This window comes from Eublepharis macularius, chromosome 17 (genome assembly GCF_028583425.1).
Source record: "Eublepharis macularius isolate TG4126 chromosome 17, MPM_Emac_v1.0, whole genome shotgun sequence".
Lineage (NCBI taxonomy): Eukaryota > Metazoa > Chordata > Lepidosauria > Squamata > Eublepharidae > Eublepharis > Eublepharis macularius.
This window is the reverse complement of record NC_072806.1, coordinates 28,325,952-28,346,808: the sequence shown is the minus strand read 5'-3', so window position 1 is coordinate 28,346,808 and position 20,857 is coordinate 28,325,952. Positions and strand designations below refer to the sequence as shown.

Below are 20,857 nucleotides of genomic sequence, written 5' to 3'. Positions count from 1 at the left end.
AAGCGTGTTATGGGGAAATATGACTTCCTCAGGTCAAAACGCCTCCAGATTTTGAAGTGCAAAATGCCAGGCGCAGCACCTCCTTTTAGAGGAGCTGATAGGTGGAAGTCCTTTTTTTTTCAAGCAACTTGATTGACAGGTCCAACTGGCAGCCCTAGAGCAGAGCAACTGCCTCCAGGAAAGGCCCCTGCTGCTCCTGGGGGGTGGGGATTAAAGCCCCTGGACCTTTCCCTCCAGGGCCTTACTACAAAGATGTCTATGATAGGACACACACTGGGAGAGCCAACATGGCATCAGTTTGGGGTTGCCCCAAAAGATTCAGTGAGCTAGTGCAGCTCAATGAACATGGTCAACCTAAACCAGAGGTCCCCAACGTGGTGCCCATGAGTGCCGTGGCACCCACATCACACTTTTCCTGCTGCCCACCAAGTGTTTTTAGAAAGTGAACAGGACCGTGTGGGCCTCTCTCAGAGTTAAGCTACAAGAGACGCCTGACTCAGGTTGGACACTTAGCTTCCCTCAAGTTTTGATGGGAAATGTAGGCATCCTGGTCTTGCAGCTGTAATGGAGAGCCAAGCTGTAAAACCAGGACGCCTACATTTCCCATCAAAACTTGAGGGAAGCTGACAAGTGTCCAACCTGTGTAAGGCGTCACTTGTAGCTTGGCTCTCAGATGCCTTTCCTGGTCAAATAGCAGACAGTTATTCTAAAAACACAGCAGAACTTGATTCTGACTAAACATAATTGGATTGCACGTTTAAAATGCTCAGTGCACCTAACTGACATTTCTATTGACACCATCTGATCGTCCCAGTTTTAATACATTTTTATAATTCAGGTGGAAGTTGACAATTGTGTAGCAGAGTGTCAGACTAAGATCTGAGAGCCCCAGGTTCGAATCCTCACTCTGCCATGGAAGTTCACTGGGAGACCTTGGGCTAGTCACATACACTCAACCACAGGGTTCTTGAGAGGATAAAACCAAGGAGATTGCCCTGTAAGACACTTTGGGTCCCTAATGGAAAGAATGGTTGGGTATAAATAAAATAAATACATCAAATTTTACTCTTCAAAAATATTTTTAAACACTATGTTAAAAGGCGTACCATTCAACAGAGCTTCTGCATGAAATGCTGAAAAGCTATGATCAGAGTTATGCAACAGCCATTTTGTGGTTGCACCCACTACCCTATGTCAAAATTCCGTAAGTACCCACGCCCTCAGAAAGGCTGGGGACCCCTGGCCTAAATCCAGGCCTTGCCTCTGACACAGCAACCGTCTTTTTCTCTCAGGACAGCCCTGATGTCTTGTTATCAGGCACCCCATTCTCAGATGTGTGCTGTCTGACTCCATCTTGGGTAGTTTCATTGTGGCAGCCATTTCAAGAGCTAGCAATGCCATGCTTTGGAGAAGGAAAGGCCAAGTCTCTCCTCAGGCTATGCTAATAAGTGGCCATAACATTGGGTGGGAGACAGATTCACTGATGGGACAGCATGCCTATCCATTGCCACAGGGGCTTGCACCCACCTAGATCTATCAATGTAATCGCCTCTGCAAGGACAAGTCTTCCTGAGCACAAAATCTGATTATTATCAAGCCCATCTGAGTGGGCTTGATTACTTGCCTTTATGTCTTCTATCAACCTATTACAGACCTGAGCAAAGCCTCCACCCTGCCAGCCCTTTTTGCATCCTTTTTATCTGCTTTACCTAGAAGCAATCACCTTTTGTTATTTTTCGGGAAAACCTCCTTCCTAGCTGATTCAAGTGCAGGAAATACATAGATTTGCACCCAGGGCTCACTTTGGATTCCTGGACAATTATTTCTTTCATATTCTTCTGTACAGGCTCCTATGACTCTTGCTGTTTGGCTAGCCAAAGGCAGGCAGCCTAATGCCTCTGCTGGCTCCGGAACTAGCTGTCCTTTTCCTTGGGACCTCCAGAAGCCGGCCTGAGGTTCTCTTCTCTCCACCTCTGGACCATCAAAGCAGACAACATACTCTGCACAACTCAGCAGACTGAGGATAGGTAAACTCTTTCTCTGTTCACTCCTTTCCTTTGAAAAATCTCCTCTCTCCTCCTCCTCTCTTGTGACCATTCCCAGGAGCAGAATTCCCTCTCAGCCAGAGGCTTGGTTTTCCTCTTACTTTCTCTTCTTTCATACAATTCTCCGTATGTTTGTCCCTCTGAACGCAGCAATTGCACTGTTCTTATGCTCGAGTACCTTTTTAATTCCTGCACCCCTCAATAAATTCTAAAGCTTGCTTTGGAAAAGATCTGATGCTTAGCAGCATTTCTTGTGGTCATGAGCTCTACAAACCAACTACCTGTTGCATTAATAAAATGCGTCTTTTAATGCATCCCAAACCTACCTGTCAATTGGAATGAATGACACCCCCACCCCACCCCGGCAGATCTGGTGTTCTGAAACACAGGGAATATCCTCTCTCCTCCATGCTTCCTTCACCATTTGTCATCTGAGACAACACCATCATTCTTGTTTGCTACAGAACAAGGCAAATATATGTGGAATGTTAGAGAGCAAAGGAAAAGAGGTTCTACTCTAGTGGGGGCCAGAGACCTGCTTCAGCCTGCCCTCACTGGAGGCCAATGCCCTTCCTCTCCAGTCACCTGCAGTGTTGGGGCAATAAGACCGACCCCATCTAGGCTACTATATATGCATGCTGCGAAAGAACAGACTCACAAACCCCTCCTCTTCCTTTGGATTGGTCTGTGGGAGGCTGGAAAACCCTGCAGTTGTCCCAAGTGGCAATGCAACGTTTCGCTCCCAGGGTTACTAAAAACAAACCAGGTAACAATCACCTACACCAGTGACTCAGAGCATTTCCTGCGAAAGGGCCCGTGTGTCTGTACCTGTGTTGACGTTTAGAGGCTCTGCCTAGTTGCTATGCCTCCCACTTCGCTCCTAAAAGCTAGCACAGAGGCAATCTATTTCAGCTTCGAGCTATTGCGCTCCAAGAAGGGCAAGCTTACCTGCCATCCTTCCCCATTAATACAATTCAGATAGCAAGACTGAATAGGCATGGTGTGTTTCCAGAGCATTCAAAATGTAAGAAAGTTTAATAAAAGAGTAAAAAGAATACACGTGGTCTGCTCAAGCATTCAGGTTGAGCAAGGGAACAAAGAAAAGGTGGAAACACACAGTCCCCCTTTTCCTAAACTTGGAACTTATGCTAAATGATGTTCAGTGTTATCTTACTTCTCATGGCTGGGACTTCTCCCCATTGTTCCTTACTACATGGAATATAAAAGTCAGTACTGTCTACTCAGACAGCTTCTCTAAGGTCTCGGGAAGAGATCTTTCACATCACCTACTGCCTTGTCCTTCCCTGGAGATGCTGGGGATTGAACTAGAGACCTTCTGCATACCAAGCAGATGCTCAGCTACTGAGCTATGATCCCTCCCCATATTGGGCTGGGAACTGCGCCTTCTCAGCATGAGGGCAAGCCACTCTCTCTAACATGACACCCCTGATCTGCAAGGAAGACCACCCCAGGTCCACTCCAGTTACATCCCGTCAATACTGGGCAAACCAATACTCTGACACTACACAAGGTAGCTTGCGGGGGGGGGGGACCCTCTCAGCAGCTGTGATATAAATAGTTAAGTGGAGCCATGTGCAAAGGATTCATGTCAAAGGCACAGATTCTTTCACTTTAGTTAGAAAAGCAGGCACTTGTTCTGCAGCAATAATACTGCAGCTGTTAGGATGAGGTATTAAAAGCAAGAAAAGAGCTGGCAAATGCTCTTTTTGTCATTTTAAGACTGATTTATGCAAAAAAGCAGCATGTGAACTTGGTTGGATCCTATCCATTTCCTCCCCCCTACCTCAATACTGCTCTGCGAATGGGTGGCTGTGTGCGGGTGTCAGCTGCAGACAGGTGCTCTAGAAGCATGGGCTTGGGGAACTGGAGATTGTGGGTCAGGGGTCCCTTGCACCCCACCTCTTCCTTTGCTGGGGAGAGACATTAGTGAGAAAAGTGCCAGGATTCATCCCAGCAGTCCTGTCAGTCTGGAAAACTCTTAAGAAAGGAGTAAAGACCCCAAGGGGCCAAGGATGATATTTCTGCCAATTGGGGAGGATTTGGCAATGTGAAATCAGAAACGCCAGGAAAACTGGCATTCAGCAAAGCTTGGCATTGAATCACTCCTGGCAGTGCCTGGGGCTGTAAGAAAAGGCACTCCACACCCTCTGCTGGAGTCATGCGAAGGCCCACACAGCAGAGGCTGAGTCAGTGGGAGGAGGCCATAAAGATAAAACCTGAACTGGTTGCTCCCCTCTTGAAGTCACGCAGGAGAGGAAGTTGTGGGATGATTGGCAGGGATGGTCGGTCTCCCAGGGTGCACTGTTCTCCTAGGGCACTCAGCAGACTTTCCTCTCATCAACGACCCGAGAAGGCCTCTTCCGCTTCACTCCAAGCAAGGAAGGCAGAAAACGGGGGCTTGGTCCTTCCCCTGGGGCAATGGCACCAGGCTCCTGTAGTGTCCAGGGATCCATGCAATAGGGAAGAAATGGCCTCATGGAGAAGAAACTGTGCTGTGGGCTGGGGAAGTCACAGTGGCCCTCCTGCCTCTGCTTCCCATCCCAGCTTCTTCCCTTTATGGCGGGCAGGGCTCCTCCACTGCGGCTAAAACACAAAGGACGGAGGTCAGGAGTCATGGGGGAACATTCTGACAAAAGGGGCAGTTGTTGTTGCTGGGTTCCATCCCTCTTTTACAAATACTTCATTGGGACCCAGGACAGCGGAAATGGGACTGGCACGAGCACAGTGGTTGGCATGAGCAGTGGGGGGATGAACACAGAAGGGTTTTGTCTTTGGGCTGGAAAGAGGAGGCTCTCAGGGGCTTGTTGCTTTTTCCTCCCTTTCTTCCCCTCTCCCCACCACCCCAAGTTACTGGGCAGGTTCCAGCCTTCTCACTCTCCATTAATCACCCAGAAAACAAGAAGCAAGATTCCACAGTGGAAGTGCCTTGGGCTGAGGCTTACCTTGGGCACTGCCAGCCAGTTTGGGGCCAGATTTAGGGGAAGAGGAGACAGCTGGAAGCGGGGAGGATACAAGAAAATGTAAGAGCAAGTGACCTGAGAAATACATTGGCTTTGGAGGCAATGAGAAACTGCTGCTCGTTTTTTTCTAAGCGCTTGGAGGCCACAGACGGCAGAGGAAGACCATCATCCAGTCAGAAAAGTCCCCAAATTATACAGGCTGTTCTGCACCCAAGAGCCTGGAAGCAACCACCTGGTTTCAAAGAAGCCGTCCCATCCACATCACCATGAGCTTGACTCAAGCTGGCTGCAGTATTTCTTGCCTCAAGCCAGAAGAAGTCGCTTGCCATTGTAGAGGCCCTGTTGCACACTGCTACACTCGCATTTCAGACAACAGCTCAGCAGAGGGTTTGGCCTCCTGGCAATGTGCTGTTTGGCCATAGATACACACGAGGCATCTCAGACCCACAGCTATTGAAGAAAGCTGACTCCAAGCAGAGGAAGTAGGCTGGGATATGCCACCAAGTGCCTTATGAATCACATTCCTGCCTCCACTCACCAACTCCAGTGCCAGTTAGCTGGCACCTATATGTGGGCAAGAGGATGGCAAGATGGATGGAATTAGTGCTTTGCATCAACTTGCCAATTGGTGGCAAGCAAATCCTGCAAGTGAATGGGGAGCCACCTCAACACACGCGCCCCGGTTGCCAAAACCCACTTCCAGGATCCCACTGACTTACGCTTTACAGCCAGCAGAGTGTTTCCATGGCAGCAGGAGACGGACGTCACCATATACGGATGGGTCTCTTCCAGCTGCACAGGACCAGGGTTCCGCGTCTCTTCATCCTTCCTTCCTAGGCGCCCTCTTGCACTCTTCCCCCAGGTGCATACCTCACCATCTACATGAGGGAGGCAGCCGTGCATGACTCCAGCTGGCAGCCTTGAGAGGGTCGCCCAAGAGCCCCACCTCAGTCCCCCTCCTCCACTCACCTGCTCCCACAATGACAGTGAAGGCATCGCCACAGCCCACCATAGTGACTTTAATGGCCTGGAGCCCCTCAACCAGGTAGGGCACACGGCTGGCCCGGCAGGGGATGGGGCCCAGCTGGCCATGCTGGTTGCTGCCGATGGTGTAGCACTGGCCAGAGGCTGCCGATGAGACAGGTGAAGAGGCGGGTTAGCCCTGCTGCTCTGGGAGAGGACCACCTGCCCCGTCGCCATTTCTCAGCTCTACCAAGAGTATCCCCAGCATCCATGCCAACAACCAGGAGATGGATGCCAGGTACCTGTCCTGACAGTACAGGACTCTACTCTTTGGGTACTCAATGCCCAATCCTAAACATCTTCTGCAAATCTTTCAAGCCAAGCCGCAGATTTTATCAAGTTTTAGTATAAGAACATCAGAAAAACCCTGCTGGATCAGACCAAAAGTTCATCCATTCCAGCATTTGGCTTTTCACAGTGGCTGAGCAGGTGTCCTAGAAGGCCACACGAGGGGACACCATGGGCAAGCATTTCCATCGATACCTATTAGCAGCAGTTATTTAGAGGTACGTTGCCTCTGAACATGGAAGTCTTATCTAGCCACTGTGACTAATAGCCACTGATGGACCCCTCCTCCCTCACGGTTTTGTCTAATCCCATTTCAAAGCCAGCTAAGATAGTAGTCATCAGTACATCGTGTGGCAGTGAGTTCCACAAGTTAATTATGTGTTCTGTGAAAAATGTGTATACTTTCAAATTGGTAGGTCAGTCAACTGAAGGTTTTTGCTGATTAACTGGTGCAACTACTTGAGGTACAAAAAGAGATATAGGAAAAGAAGACCTGTTAATTGTTTTGGGGAGCATGTAATAGTCAAGCTGGATGAGAGTTTGGGGAGGGAAGGGAAGTGATGTATTTTGATCTGGGTTTTTCTAGTGGCATGTTTAAGGTGCTTAATGAATATTTGTGGCATATTCACAGTTATCCTAACCTTTTAGGGTGCAGCAGACTAGATGCTTGCCTGGAAGCTGTGATTGCTCAGTGGTGAGTGAACAACTCTTTGCACATCCTCAGAAGCACTCTTTTTAACTCCCCCCTCACCCACCCCTTCCCTTTACAATTCTGGATCTTTGCTCAAAACAAGGCCTTGAGTCAACACAGCCACAGTGGACTTCAGAAGTTTAGCTCCCCAGTCACACCTGTGACAGCTGAGGAATGGGCCGTTCCAATGTCAGCCCACACAATGGCCTCTTCGCACAAGGGGGCCGACTGGGCACAGCTGAAAACATGGACTTCCTCCACCTGGTCCTCCACAAGGGACTCCTTCTGAGATGAGATCCTGTCCAAGGCCAGCTTGTTGTACCTGGGGGTGGAAGGGAGAGCACATTTCAGGGGCTAACAGTGCCAACAGCCCTAAGGCAGAGTCACAGCTTTAGAGACTTGGGCCAGCCTGGAGAGGCAAAGAAGTGAAGGGCTCAAAGTACTTCAGCCCTTTGATAGGACCAGCCAAGTCTCAAATGGCTCCCCATCCACTCTCCCATCAGACTCCTGTCTTGGTTTTTTGGGTAAGAACCCAAGACAGGGCCACTGTTCCTGTTTCCCCTGCCTCCCTCCACCCTGGTTTCAATCAGCCTCTGCCCAAGCCTTCACTCCCCTAGGCATCACTTGGGAAACTCCCCATGCTTGCCTTAAGCTTGGTCATGGACGCTGCTGCCGCTACCAAGCCCCAAGCCCACCCTATCCCTGCCTCTGTTGAGGGAACAGGCCTGGCCTTTGTCAGGAATTTGGACAGTTGTACCAGGAACCTCATGGCCTGTTCCATCTGGGTGGCTGTCACTTGGGACTGCTTGCTTCAAGTGATTTCCAGCCATGCAAGGGAACAAGAAATGGGTCACATTGGGCCCTGATGTAAATATCAGAAGGCTGGCTTTTCTACCCTTGCTCGGTCAACAGAACAGGATCTGCTGCCTGTTGTAATTCAGGCTGTGACATCACCAGACTGCAGACATAACTCCGGAATCCTGAGCTGCAGCTCCCCTGTCCCTTAGGAAAATTCAGATCCCTACAGCAATGCTCAGGTCAAAAGTCCCTAACAGCCTAGCAGGAGACTTGGCTGTGTGTCTCGTTTGGCACAACAGGGAGCCATGACTCTTGTGCCTGACCTATTGCTTCCACAGGCGAGAATTTGGTTCTTTGCCGTCAGGATCATCGAGGAATCAATGCCACAAAAGACCTTCTGTGCCTCGTGCTCCGTGGGGATGGACACCTGTTGTGGGGAATTGTGGGACTCCTGTGTCCCCAGCCCCAGGCGTCCTGGAAGAGGGAAGGGAAAGGAGGCCTTAGCAAGCTGAAGAGAGCCCAGGTCTTTCGCATGCAGAAAGAGACCCTGGAAATCTCCAAATAGCCACAGAGCATGAGGCAGGAAGTGTCCAGCCCACAGCCCACCAGAGATGTTTGTGGAGAGGATAAAACCCACCCTCCTTGCACATGAAATGGGTCACTCACCGTTCTCCCCTCTGCCCCAGGCAAAGACTTCCCCTTCATTGGAAACGGCTAGGACATGTGATGCACCACAGGCAATCTGTGTGATCTCATAGCCCAGCAGGGCCTCCACAATCTTGGGCTATAGAGAGAACAGGAACAGCTACTATGCTTTTCCAGCTGTGCTCATTCTTTATAACACAAAAAAGACCCCTTCTCCGCTTCCATTATCCAAGTCTGACCCAGTCACTAGATGGCCAGCTGGCCAGCGGAGAGCATGGAGCTCCTCTGGCCACAAACACTTTTGCAGCCTAAAATTAACTCGCGCAGGTTTGTGTGGGCAGCCAGCTGGTCCCTGACGTTGCCTCCAATGGATGCAGAGCTCCCACCTTCTCTACACCAGTTCTGGGCCAAGCAGAGAGTTCTAAGCTGCCACCCCAGAGGCCCATGCTGAGGTCCCCTTTCAGCATATTCAGGGCTCATAACAGAGTACAACGTCCCGCTGGCTAGCAAGGTGTTGTTGGCAACCCTCTTGAAACAGAAACCCGTTCCTCAGTGAAGCATGGAAGCCGCTGCAAGGCTAGGACTGCCAGCAAAGCAGCAGCAGGACCTGAACCGTGGCCAAAAGGAAGCCACAAAGCAGCCCAAGCCCAGCACTCCCTGCCCCTTTCACCAAACTGCTGAAAGAAGCCGCTGGCAGAGCTGGTAGAACTGTGCCAGGCAACAGCGGCATCAGAATCTGGACTCTTGGCTTTCAGTGCACAACTCAGGCCCTCTTTCCTCCTCCTTGCTATGGGCCCCTCTCTGCTCTCTCCTAGACCACATGCAGGTTAGACCCTCTCTCCATTTGAAGAAACCCCACAAAGCCTGGCCTCCAGGCCCTACAAACCTGGCTCACGTCCACAAAAGTCTCATGCCCCAAACAGCCGCTGCTACCGCTGCCGAAGGTCAGGACAATCCCTCTGTCTGTGAGCACAAAAGAGAGCAGCTGGGGCTTCTCGGCAAGCTCCGTTTACTGACTGCCATCTTCCTGTGCGCACCCCGAGATCTACACAGCACAGCATTCAAAAGACCTGCAGCCTGAGCACCCAACGGAGCCGTTGGGCTGACAACCCAGAGCTCGGGGTACAAGGAAGCACTTTGTGGGAGGTGGAAAAGCCGCAGCCAGGTACGTATAACTCCAGGATGATATACTGAGACTTGGGGAAAGTGAAGTTTTATTAATTATAAAGAAATGTATAAAAGACCTAGGTTAGCTTAGTTATATGCGCTCAGAGAGTATGCTCCACCCAGTTCTCTGGCATCTTTTCATCTCCAATAATCCCAGCCGACATTAAACTCTTAACAGTTCCTCACTATTGCAGAGTATTGATGCTCACACGTCTGAACGCTGCTCCTTCAGGAGTTTTACATGGGAGATACTGCAATATACCTTACTCAGATAGACTTTGTTAATATGACTCGGAAAAGGTCGACTCTTTGTCCAATATGATATTGGAATGCTCTCATTACAATTTTTATCATGAACTGTGGATTGCTTCTGTTTTAACTACACTATCTCCAACCGTATCAAAATGCAATATAGATCCTTATTTGCTGGTGGATAGAGGCCCAAGGATCACGCTGGCTTTGGCCAAGTATCTCTCCACCATATTTTCCTTAAGGAAAAAAGTCTCCTTATCTGCTGCTCAAAATTATTGGATCAAAGGAGCTTGAAAAGGAAAGGAAAGGAATAGCTCCAGGAACACCAGACCAACAAACAAGCCACTTGCTTCGGAACGCACAAGAGAGCATTCTTCCACCGCAGGAGCAGGTTCCACAGAGACACCTCCTGTCCTTCGCAATACCCCAAGGCTCGGTGTATTCTCCCACACGAAACCTTATTCTGCAGCCACCTATCCCAAGCTCAGTCTCAAATACGGCAAATTCAAAGAATTGGACTTACGTATACCTTTCATTTAAAAACAGGAGCAAAAAATTCTGTCCTAGGGAAAAGGTGCACTTTCAGTTTCCTTGCAATGAGAACTAAAACCTTGCGCTCTTTTTAAGCAAGGAAAGCTGTATTGTTTTCAGGATGCCAAAATGCCCATTAAAAAAGCACATTTTGTGTGTAGTGCTTGGACAGTGTGGGGATACACACACCCCTCCCAGTGCCCAAAGGGAACGCAAATGCACAACCCAACCCAACCTATGCTGGGACTACACCCAGCAGGGGTTCCATTCAACCCTCCCCCACGGAAAACCCCTCTGAGTGGACAAGCGGCAGCAAATTGCCCCTCACCACAGTCATACCTGTCAAGCACGCTGTGAAAAGGTCCCCGCAGGCCACATGTTTGATGGTCACTCCTGACTGGCCCTCCAGGAACCGGCACACAAGCTGGGGTTGCAGCTGCTCTGTGGCTCCAGGGAGTGAGGGCCCTGGAGCAGCACCAAGTGGGGGAGGCTGAAAGAGGGGGGAGACATTCCTAGCAGGGCCACACGTGACAGATTTCCAGAGTGTGAGGAGCACTGAGTTTGAGCCAGATCTGGCCTCAGAGCCAGGGCGTAGCTGTGAAATATCTGACGGCACGAGAAAGCATGCACAGAAAGCACATCATCTTGCTACACACGGGCTGCTCCCACATGCCAGAGAATAGGAAGGACTCACAGGCAGCAAGCTGTGATCCTGAGCACTGATCTATTGAGTTAACTGCCATTTCCCTTTCTACACCTTGCCAGCTGGGAAGCAAATGGACCCCCACTCCATGCACAGGGGACCTCGGTGCCCTCTCACCTCCCACATGATAAGCCGCCCGGATTTGGTCACGCCTGCCTTCTGGGTCCTGCCTGTGGCCACCTGTACCACCTCCGTGTTCAGCAGAGGCAGGAGGAGAGGAGCGGTGATCCCACCCCCCCATGTATAGACTGAAGATGGGGCAGGAGGGATGCTGGGCCTGGCTGACCTGGCCCGGGATCCTGAATCAAAGAGAAAGCGCTGTTAATGGGAGGTCAGCTGTGCCAAAAATGTACAAAGAATCACCTTGTGGGAAGCGGAGGACCTCTGAGCTCTGGCAGGGGCCCCCGCACCAAGCCAGGTCAGCTGGAACAACCAGGGCAAGGGTCCCAGCCACACTCTCCTATCAAGCCCCCGCAGCCTTACCCCTGACTCTCGCGCTGGCAGCTCTCCCTCCAGCCCTGCCATGAGCCACTGGCGGCACTGCTAACGGCTTCTCAGGCCTGTGAAAAGACATAATATAGGATCTCTGACCGTGGAGCAGGTTGAGAGAAGCAAGAGAAAGCAAAAGGGCAGGCCCTGGGCGGGGCTAGACAGAGCCACGGCACTTGCCTTCGCATCCTGACACTGCCCACGTCCGTGTAGAGGTTCAGCAGGGGCCGGACACAGATGGCCTCCGTCATGATCTCATTCAGCTGGGGGCGCTTGGAAGGGTCCAGGTTGAGCATGCCGAGGATGAGCTGCCGCAACTCGGGGCTGTAGCGGTCTGAGATGGGGGCAAAGGTCCCGCTCATGATCTTCAGCACTAAGGCTGGCAGGTTCTGGGCAAGAGCCAGGCAGAATCAGGACAGAGGGAGATGGGGCAGAATCCCCACTGCCAAACCCCCCTTCTGACAGAGTGGAGCCACGAGACCTGTAAGGGCCAGGGAAGCTGAACAAGAGGATGCTTTTTAGCTTATTAAAAAAAAAGGAGGAAAAGAAATGAGCAAAGCCACTGAGGAGGGCCTGTAGTGAGAAAAGATTCAGTCAGGACCAGCTCGTGCAGTCAAATTGCCATTTTCCATCATTCCCTACCCTCCAGTATTTATTTCTTTTTTGCCCATTTCTTGCCAAAAACATCTCAATGTTATCATTACAAAAACAGAGATTAAAATGATTGCAACAATATCACTATTTGTCAGTAGTTTCAGGTTGGCAGCCATGTTGGTCTGCAGTAGAAGAGCAAGATTCGAGTCCGGTAGCACCATAAAGGTCAATGAGATTTCAAGACTATAAGCTTTCAAGAGACAAAGCTCCCTTCGTCAGATACTAATGTATACTATTTTGAATCTGACAAAGGAAGCTTGACTCTTGAAAGCTTATACCCTGGAAAGCGTGTTGGTTTTTAAGGTGCTATTGGACTCAAAACTTACTATTTGTCAGCATACACCAAAGGCCCATTTCTCAACCCAGATCCTAAAAGCCAGAATTCAGAGAGCTCAAGTACATATAAAGGTAAAGGTGCAAGCACCAAGTCATTACTAACCCATGGGGGGATGTTGCATCACAATGTTTTCTTGGCAGACTTTTTGTTATGGGGTGGTTTGTCATTGCCTTCCCCAGTCACCTACACTTTACCTACTGGAAACTGGGTACTCATTTTACCAACCTTGGAAGGATGGAAGGCTGAGTCAACCTTGAGCCAGCTACCTGAACCCAGCTTCCGCCAGGATCGAACTCAGGTCGTGAGCAGAGCTTGGGCTGCAGTACTGCAGCTTACCACTCTGCGCCACGGGGCTCCTAAAAATTAGAAGTTGTCAAAAAAATCATTACTGTTAGAGGCTTCCTGACAATCCTCAGCTGGTCATCTAGGTAGCCAGGGTCAAGGCCAGACTGCGTGGTCTGAGCCTGAGCCAGCAAATAGGATTCTTATGGATTGCACTGCAGACAGCATGCTTGGGCGAACCCGTCCCACAGCCCTGTTCCTTACAGCGGCTTCAAATGCCCTCTTCAAACTTGCAAGTTCATACAGCACACAGCCCAAGGCCCAGATGTCACTCTTCTGGTTGTATGGTTTGCCCTCACACAGCTCCGGAGAGATGTAGCATGGGGTGCCCACGACCTAGGACAACAGGTAAAGGGGTATTAGAACACAGGGCAAATTAAGGGGTGGGTATAAAACACTGTGGAAAGTAGCAAAGGACACTCAAGGCAAAGCCACTATCCAAAGGCAAGGCTGGCTCTCCCCACAGACTACCGACCCCTCCATAAGTCGCCTGCAACTTGATGGCATGTTCTACCAGCATAATCCAGATTCAGGATCTACCAGCAGAGAAGCAATCATACGGTAGAAAGGAGTTCTGGACCCAAGAGCTCCAGATCACTCAAGTAAGTTGCTCATGAAACCTATTGCCTTGAAAGATCACAACCCTAGCAGCAGATGTGTGTGTGTGTAAAGTGCAGTCAAGTTGCAGCCGACTTGTAACAATCCCATAGGCTTTCAAGGCAAGTGCTTTGCCATTGCCTACTTCTGCATAGTGATCCTGGTGGTCTCCCATCCAAGTTCTAACCAGGGCCAATCCTGCTTAGCTTCTGAGATATGATAAGATTGGGCTAGCCTGGGCAGCAGCAGTTGTACCACATACGAAAAAGACTCAGGTTTCCATGAACTCTCTGAAAAGGTGAGCTAAGCAGTGGCTGGCTGATCACAACCTGTACTCCAACAGAAGCACTCTTAAGTCAGGGACACCCTAAAAGGGGCAAGAGCATTCCTTTGTTGCAAGCTGCTATTACTATACCAGCACTCCATTTATGCTTTTAAATTCCTAAAATGTAAAAAGTAGTGCAGTCTTATTTAACCCCATCATAAACTATGCATGTTTTGTTGTTAAAGCAGTAGGATAATTTTAGATTAGTTAAGTAACTATTGCATATCCTTCAATTTCCTCCAACATTTAGTTTTACACACACAGGTAAAAATGTCTGGAAATTTTACATCATTAAGCCCAACCGTCCACTTTAGCAAATGGTAATCAGAGTTCTACTGCATCCGACCATCACAAAGTCTCCATTTAGCTATTGCAGTTGACAAACTTGATCTAATCCCCTGAGAAAGACCTCCCAGGTGCCCTTCAAATGTCTTCCCAGAGCATCCAATGAAGTGGGCTCTGGCTCATGGAAGTTTAGGGCACAATGAACTTAGCCTTTAAGGCATCGCAATCCTAGTTATTTTGGCAACCTCAGCCTAACAGAGCCGCCCCACAAGCACAAGTCTAAGCGAACCACCCATCTTGCTTGGGTCTTTCTCTCCTCTTTGTGGGCAGCCAATTGTGTAGAAAAGACAACAAGGCCCTTGCATCACAACCCCTTCAAGCAGTGGGAAATGCCCACCGTATAGGCCTTGCTCTTGCTGCAGAGAATCTTGGAAATGCCGAAGTCGCCAATCTTGACGATCATGTGGTGCTTGTCCAGCAGGATGTTCTGAGTTTTGAGGTCCCGGTGGAGGATCTGCTTCGTGTGGACGTGATGAAGGGCCAGCAGGATCTGCACAAAGAAGTGTAGGATGGTCTCCTCATCCAGGAGGGAGTTGCCACGTTTGTGGATAAACTCTGCCAAGGTTCCTCCTGGGGACAAGAAGAAGGGGAAAGGTTGGGAGAGCAAAGCAGGCTGACCCTGATTTGTCTTGCATCGAAGTGGCAATGGAATGAGCAACAAAGAATGTTTAAAAAAAAACTCCAGATGCCTCACAGCAGAGTGCCCCAGCAGACAAAAGGCCAGCTGGTTGTAAGAACCTAAGAGGAGCCTTGCAGGATCGGCTCCAGGCCCATCGCTGTGTCCCTACACTAGATAGCCAAATGCCTCTGGGAATCCCCACAAGTTAGCCATGACTGCAGTGGCCATTATCTGCACCCCAACTCAGAACATTTACTAAAAGCCACCAAGGTAAGAGGTCCTTTTAAAAGGGTACTTTGAAAGCCACCCCAATTTTAGAGACCATCATGACATCCCATTGCAAATAATTCTGTTGATCAGTTATGTGTCATACTGCAATACTTTCAGTTATCCACCCTAAACCTGTGATAGTCAGTTTAACTGGACAACACTAAATCTGAGACCTTTTGGAGGAAGACAGGGAATAATTTCTCTCCCTTCACTGTCCTTCACACCTTTTGTAGCTTTATAAACCACTCATCGCACCCATTCTGCAAGACAGGATTATACCACTATAAGCAAACACCAATGTGACCAAGAGAGAGAGAGGAATCCCTTCCAGACCTCCAGTACGGCAACTGGTCAAATAGGGCCTCATTTTGAGAGCAACTAATCTTTTGTGGAGTCACAGCACCCACATACCCCTACAGATGTGATATACTGGGGGGGAAAGGAGCAATTCTTTTCAGAGGACTCAGGGGAACACTCACAAAACGTGTAGTATAAAAATCTGTATGGAAAACAATCAACAACATTAGATAATGATAATTCCATGAAAACTGTAGAATATACAACATATTTTCAAGGGTATGTTTATTGTTTAAATGTGAATAATTTTGGCAATAATTAATAAGCTGCTGTGTATTTAATTATAGTATAGTTCAGTGTTTTCAGTGTTATACACTTTAACTTGATATCCGAATATGCAGGTAGTCCTACCTAATGTGACTATTTAAGTGTTTCTGTCCAAATAATAAACCTTCTCTTTTTTAACTATAGACTTTGTTTTCTACCTTCAACTTTTTATTTTTCCCCTGCCTCTCAGATGGCAAAAATTAAGATACCTGTACTGGCTGTCTCTCAAGTATGGGGTAGATTTGCAATTTTACTGGTAGTAAACTAAAACATTTATAGTTTCAAATTTCATAAATATGCCAAATGGTACAATTTTATGCACTAAGTCATAAATTATGCATTTTCAGTGCAATCCTATGCAGAGTTACTCCAGTCTAAGCCCACTGATTTCAATGGGCTTAGACTGGTGTAACTCTGCCTAGGATTGCACTGTTTATGTTCTTACAGCAATAAAATAAGTTTAGATTTACAAGGAAAGTAAGTATTTCAAAATGTGTTTGTTTTTAAATAGGAAAAAATTCCCATAGCTACAAAATTTCCAAAGGTTGTATATATTGACACTTCCCACGCAGGTGGAGAGCAGTTGGCCATAAAGGGGTTAACACTCTCGGTTGCTGGAAAAGAGGCAGCTTGCTCCAACGCAAACAAGCCAAACCTGTTCTGCAGGGATAGGGGGAGTCTGCCTTAAGGCCTTGGTGGTCTGGGGAAACTCTTTCAACTCAGCACCCCCAAACATGCGTGTGTTTCCAAACCACCTAGAGGTCAGCAAGTTCTAATCAGCAACTCCTTCCTTGCTTAGCAATAAAATCCAGAACCCCTTTGCAGCTGCAATCAAGGGCAGATGGGAAACTGCTGTGAAGGAAAGAGAAACTAGCCCAACCTGGAAGTGACCCAGCTGCACCCACAAGGCCCTGTGAACAATGGCATTCTTTCCCATCACAAGGAGCTCAGGTGTTGCTAGGAAGCAGCACAGACTGGGAAGGCCTTTTGATGTGAAGGGGGGTGTAGGGCACAGAGCAGGAAGTAGGAGAGGCAGCAGGTAGCAGCTCTTGATAAACACAGGCCTTGTGGTCAAGGGATGGGGAACTGGTTAGCACAGTTCAGGAAAAGTTACTATTCATGCCTGCATGTACAGACAGCCCTCTGGGCAGTCCATAGAGGAAGGTGATAAAGATCACAAAAAAGAACCCAAGCAGCTCGCAGCATTATGATCGCAGGTGAATTCAGACAACTGCTGACCAAGAGACCACTTGTTAAAACATGATAAATAATAACAACAACAACTGTTTATATACCACTCTTCTAGACAGATTAGTGCCCCACTTAGAATGGTGAACAAAGACAGTGTTATTATCCTCACAGTACAACTGGGGAGCTGAGAGGAGTGCCTGACCCAAGGCCACCTGCTGAACTCATGGCAGTAGTGGGATTCAAACAGAGTGCTGATTCACAGTCCAACCACTTAACCACTATGCTACAGTATCTCCCAAGATGCTACAGCAGCTCAACAAACTGCTTCTGGTATCCTGCCAAGCAAAAAGATCTGTGCTACTGTCTTGCTTCCCTGGCTTTTTGACAGAGTGCTGATGTGTGATAATCATCATTGCTCAGCAAAAAAAATGTTTCTTGTCCTCAAGGTCACACTAAAAGCTTCTTTTGTTGCTTATTATAAGGAAATGCTCCTATCAAAACAGTGTGTTTTTTGACTGAATAAAAGCAAAAAAAAGAGAGAAAGCAGACCAAGTCTGTGAAATGTCAGCAGCCACAGAGGGGCTTTCAGTGTTGCCAAAGGCCTGCCATAATTCCCTTGCCCTAGCCCTTGAATACTAGCAAGCAATCTATACAGACTTCTTCCACATACATCTTTTATGCAGGTCACAGTATTCTAGCATCCTGGCCTCATCTCCCTCCTTTGTATTCCCTGTGTCCTCTCTTACACTGATTTTTGATTGTCAATACCTGAAGGTAAGGAACCATATCTTACTACTTGGTCTATGCACAGAGCCTGTAGGCTAGGAGATTAAATATTAAACATGATTATGATCTTCAGAATACACAATTCATTGTGGGAATTGCACAAGATGAGCAAAAGGTGCCTTCCTGTCACTCTTGAGGAAACACATTAGCAGTCATTAACACACACTAGGTTTCCTCCACTGAGGGCAAACCGCCTTACCTGGGGCATACTCCATGGCGATCATGAGGGCTTTGTCCTCCAGGAAGTTCTCGTAGTACTCGATGACATGTGGGTGGTTGAGCAGTTTCAGCACCTGGCATTCATTCTGTGCTGCCAGCCGCTCATCCTTGGTCATCTGCTCCACAGGGATCTGCTTCAAGATCACCAGCTTCTGGTCCATTTTGCGCAGGCAGAGGTGTACAATCCTGTGGGATGGACAGAGAAAGCAGATCAATAGCACCTGAGCTCACAAGCCTGCCTTATAAAGAGTCGGACCATTGGTCTTTCTCCCTATCCGAGATCCTTTAACTGGAGACAGAATTTGAGATATTTTACAACTCAGCTTACAGGAGCCCTCCCAAACCTATACCAAGGACACGGTGAGCAAATCACTGCCCTTTAGCCCTGTTTCCCCACTTGTGTAAAGATGACTTCCCTCAGAGGGCAAACAAAGCTTACAAAGAGATGTTAAGGACGCCTGACTGTCAGGGAAGTGTAACTTGTGTGAAATTCCAGAGTATCTTCTTGCGAGTCTGTTACAGCAAAAAACAAACTGGAGTTAAGCAGCACCTTAAAGAAAATCCTTACGCTAGAATTTTTAAAATGTGGTAACCTTTCAGGTGCCACAAGACTCCAGTTTGGAATTTGAGAAATTTACTTATACTTACTGATGTGCTTTTGAGAAAACTGAGCTGGAACATTTTCTGATACCCTAAACAAAGCAGGATCTGGTATAGCATATTTATTTTGACATATTTAGTAAGAAATAATTTGTTAAAAGTACCCCGTTAATTTTATATCCCAAGAGAAAAATACTTGCACTGAAATATTTGATTAGAAGGAAAATCAAATCAAGCACAAAATTGTTACATTCAAATAAATGCCAAACTTTATGTGGAAATTATTGTTATTGGAATAATACCTGTAAAATGTAAACTATATAGCATGTATGGTTGTTGGGGGTTTTCCGGGCTGTATTGCCGTGGTCTTGGCATTGTAGTTCCTGACGTTTCGCCAGCAGCTGTGGCTGGCATCTTCAGAGGTGTAGCACCAAAAGACAGAGATCTCTCAGTGAGATCTCTGAGAGATCTCTGTCTTTTGGTGCTACACCTCTGAAGATGCCAGCCACAGCTGCTGGCGAAACGTCAGGAACTACAATGCCAAGACCACGGCAATACAGCCCGGAAAACCCCCAACAACCATCTTGGAATTGTTCCATCTTGGAACCATTATTCCTACACTGAGAGATCTCTGTCTTTTGGTGCTACACCTCTGAAGATGCCAGCCACAGCTGCTGGCGAAACGTCAGGAACTACAATGCCAAGACCACGGCAATACAGCCCGGAAAACCCCCAACAACCATCGTTCTCCGGCCGTGAAAGCCTTCGACAATATATAGCATGTACTTCCCTTAACTGATTAAATGTAAGGAAAAAACCAAAGCACCAAAAACTGTGGACAGGCTAGTTGTAGCACACCAAGAAAACTGTGCATCATATGCTACGAGCATGGGTGTCTTCCATCTAGTTCAGCAGAATTTAACTCTCTTCCACAGAATTCACTGTGGGCCATCTCATCACTTGCATCATTTGTTAGTTCCATATCAGACTCGGGATTACAACATCCCTTCTACCATGTGAGAGGAAACTAAGAATTTTAACTTTGTTTTTTATGGGATCTGCACAGTTAATCAGATGAATTCATAACTTGATCTTTTATTCGAATTAGTGGTTTTACACCCCCTCCTCATTTTCAAATAAAATAAATCCTGGGCATACACTTGCTTTCACACAATTCTAAGGGATAATCACCTGAAAAACATAAACTGCCAAGTTTGGCTGATATTGTATCGGCAATGACACCCATTCATTGTTACTAATTTTTATGAAACAATCTTTAGAAATACAAGAAAAATAAAGCACCAGAAATTTCCCAACAATATGTTTTCTGCTGCACATACAAGTGGGAGGAAATCAAAAGTCAGTTTTAAATTGGAAGTGCCCCTGTCCTTAAGCTGGGTTGGTCTTGGTTAGTAATTGGATGGGAGACCTCCAAAGAAGACCAGGCTTGCAAAGGCAGGCAATGGCAAACCACCTCTGTAAATCTCTTGCCATGAAACTCCACCAGGGGTCGCCATAAGTCAGCTATGACTTCAGGGCACTCTCCACCACTGCTCTTCCATATCAACCTTAAGTATGCCTTGAAGAAATAGCATTACAGGGTAATCCTATAAAAACCTACTCGAGAGAAAGCCCCACTATGTTCAAGAGTTTATAGCTAAGGAAAGTTGCACAAAAATCTCCACGTGGGAGGAAAGCCCCTCTGAACTCTGTGGAGCTCTTTTCCAAGGATGTTGTGCAAAGAACGGACGGCCATTCCATTGAATTACTTGGAAGTACTTCCCCCCAACCCGGCCTTTCGGCTACTTAATTATGGGGTGTTACATATTCAAATTATATGCAAATATTTCTGTGTACAATTTTCAACCCCCCCCCCCAACCCGGTTTAAGAGATGGAGGCAACATAGAAGGTAACGCTCACCCGAACGCCCCTCTCCCCACCACCCGGATACGCTCGTATTTCTCCATTAGGCTTGCTTTCCCTCGACTAGGCCGCGGCCACCGCTGTCTCGCGTCGCCATGGAGATGCTTCCGGTACCAGCTACGGCTGCCGGCAAGTGTCATTCTTCGCGCGAACCCAGGTGCATTTTAGATAGTGTTCTTCCTAATGCGTTTCTATTTTGATTTTCAGTTTCCGGAGGTGACTTAAAACATCATTATAAAAAACCAACAGAATACCTATAAATCGTTAATAAAATAAGAAGGGGAAAAGTGAGGGTGCCAAAGAGCGAGTTTAATTTAAAGATAGTTTTATGCCCACCGCAGTCTGGCGGTCGAGGCGATTTACCGATTGCAAGCCCTGTTGCTCTCATTCGTCGAAAAGGCAGGGGAACGA

The 20,857-nt window shown here is 47.8% G+C and overlaps 1 protein-coding gene across 2 annotated transcripts; it reads right to left on the bottom strand.

Moving 5' to 3' along the window:
* Nucleotides 1-4,531: 4,531 nt before the first annotated feature.
* Nucleotides 4,532-20,514, bottom strand: NEK8 (NIMA related kinase 8). 2 transcript variants are annotated; one of them, XM_055001992.1, is made up of 15 exons: nt 20,444-20,514; nt 17,903-18,108; nt 14,551-14,783; nt 13,151-13,282; nt 11,794-12,002; nt 11,608-11,684; nt 11,242-11,423; nt 10,761-10,911; nt 9,358-9,434; nt 8,493-8,610; nt 8,150-8,300; nt 7,187-7,350; nt 5,996-6,154; nt 5,746-5,904; nt 4,532-4,649 (listed from the first exon to the last, which is right to left on the bottom strand). In XM_055001992.1, exons 1-15 carry the CDS (start codon nt 20,488-20,490, stop codon nt 4,621-4,623), a joined length of 2,094 nt encoding a protein of 697 aa, XP_054857967.1. In that variant the 5' UTR covers nt 20,491-20,514; the 3' UTR covers nt 4,532-4,620. The 2 variants fall into 2 exon arrangements, with proteins under 2 accessions (XP_054857967.1, XP_054857965.1); XM_055001990.1 differs by lacking the exon at nt 4,532-4,649 and having other exon boundaries at nt 5,370-5,904.
* Nucleotides 20,515-20,857: the final 343 nt, after the last annotated feature.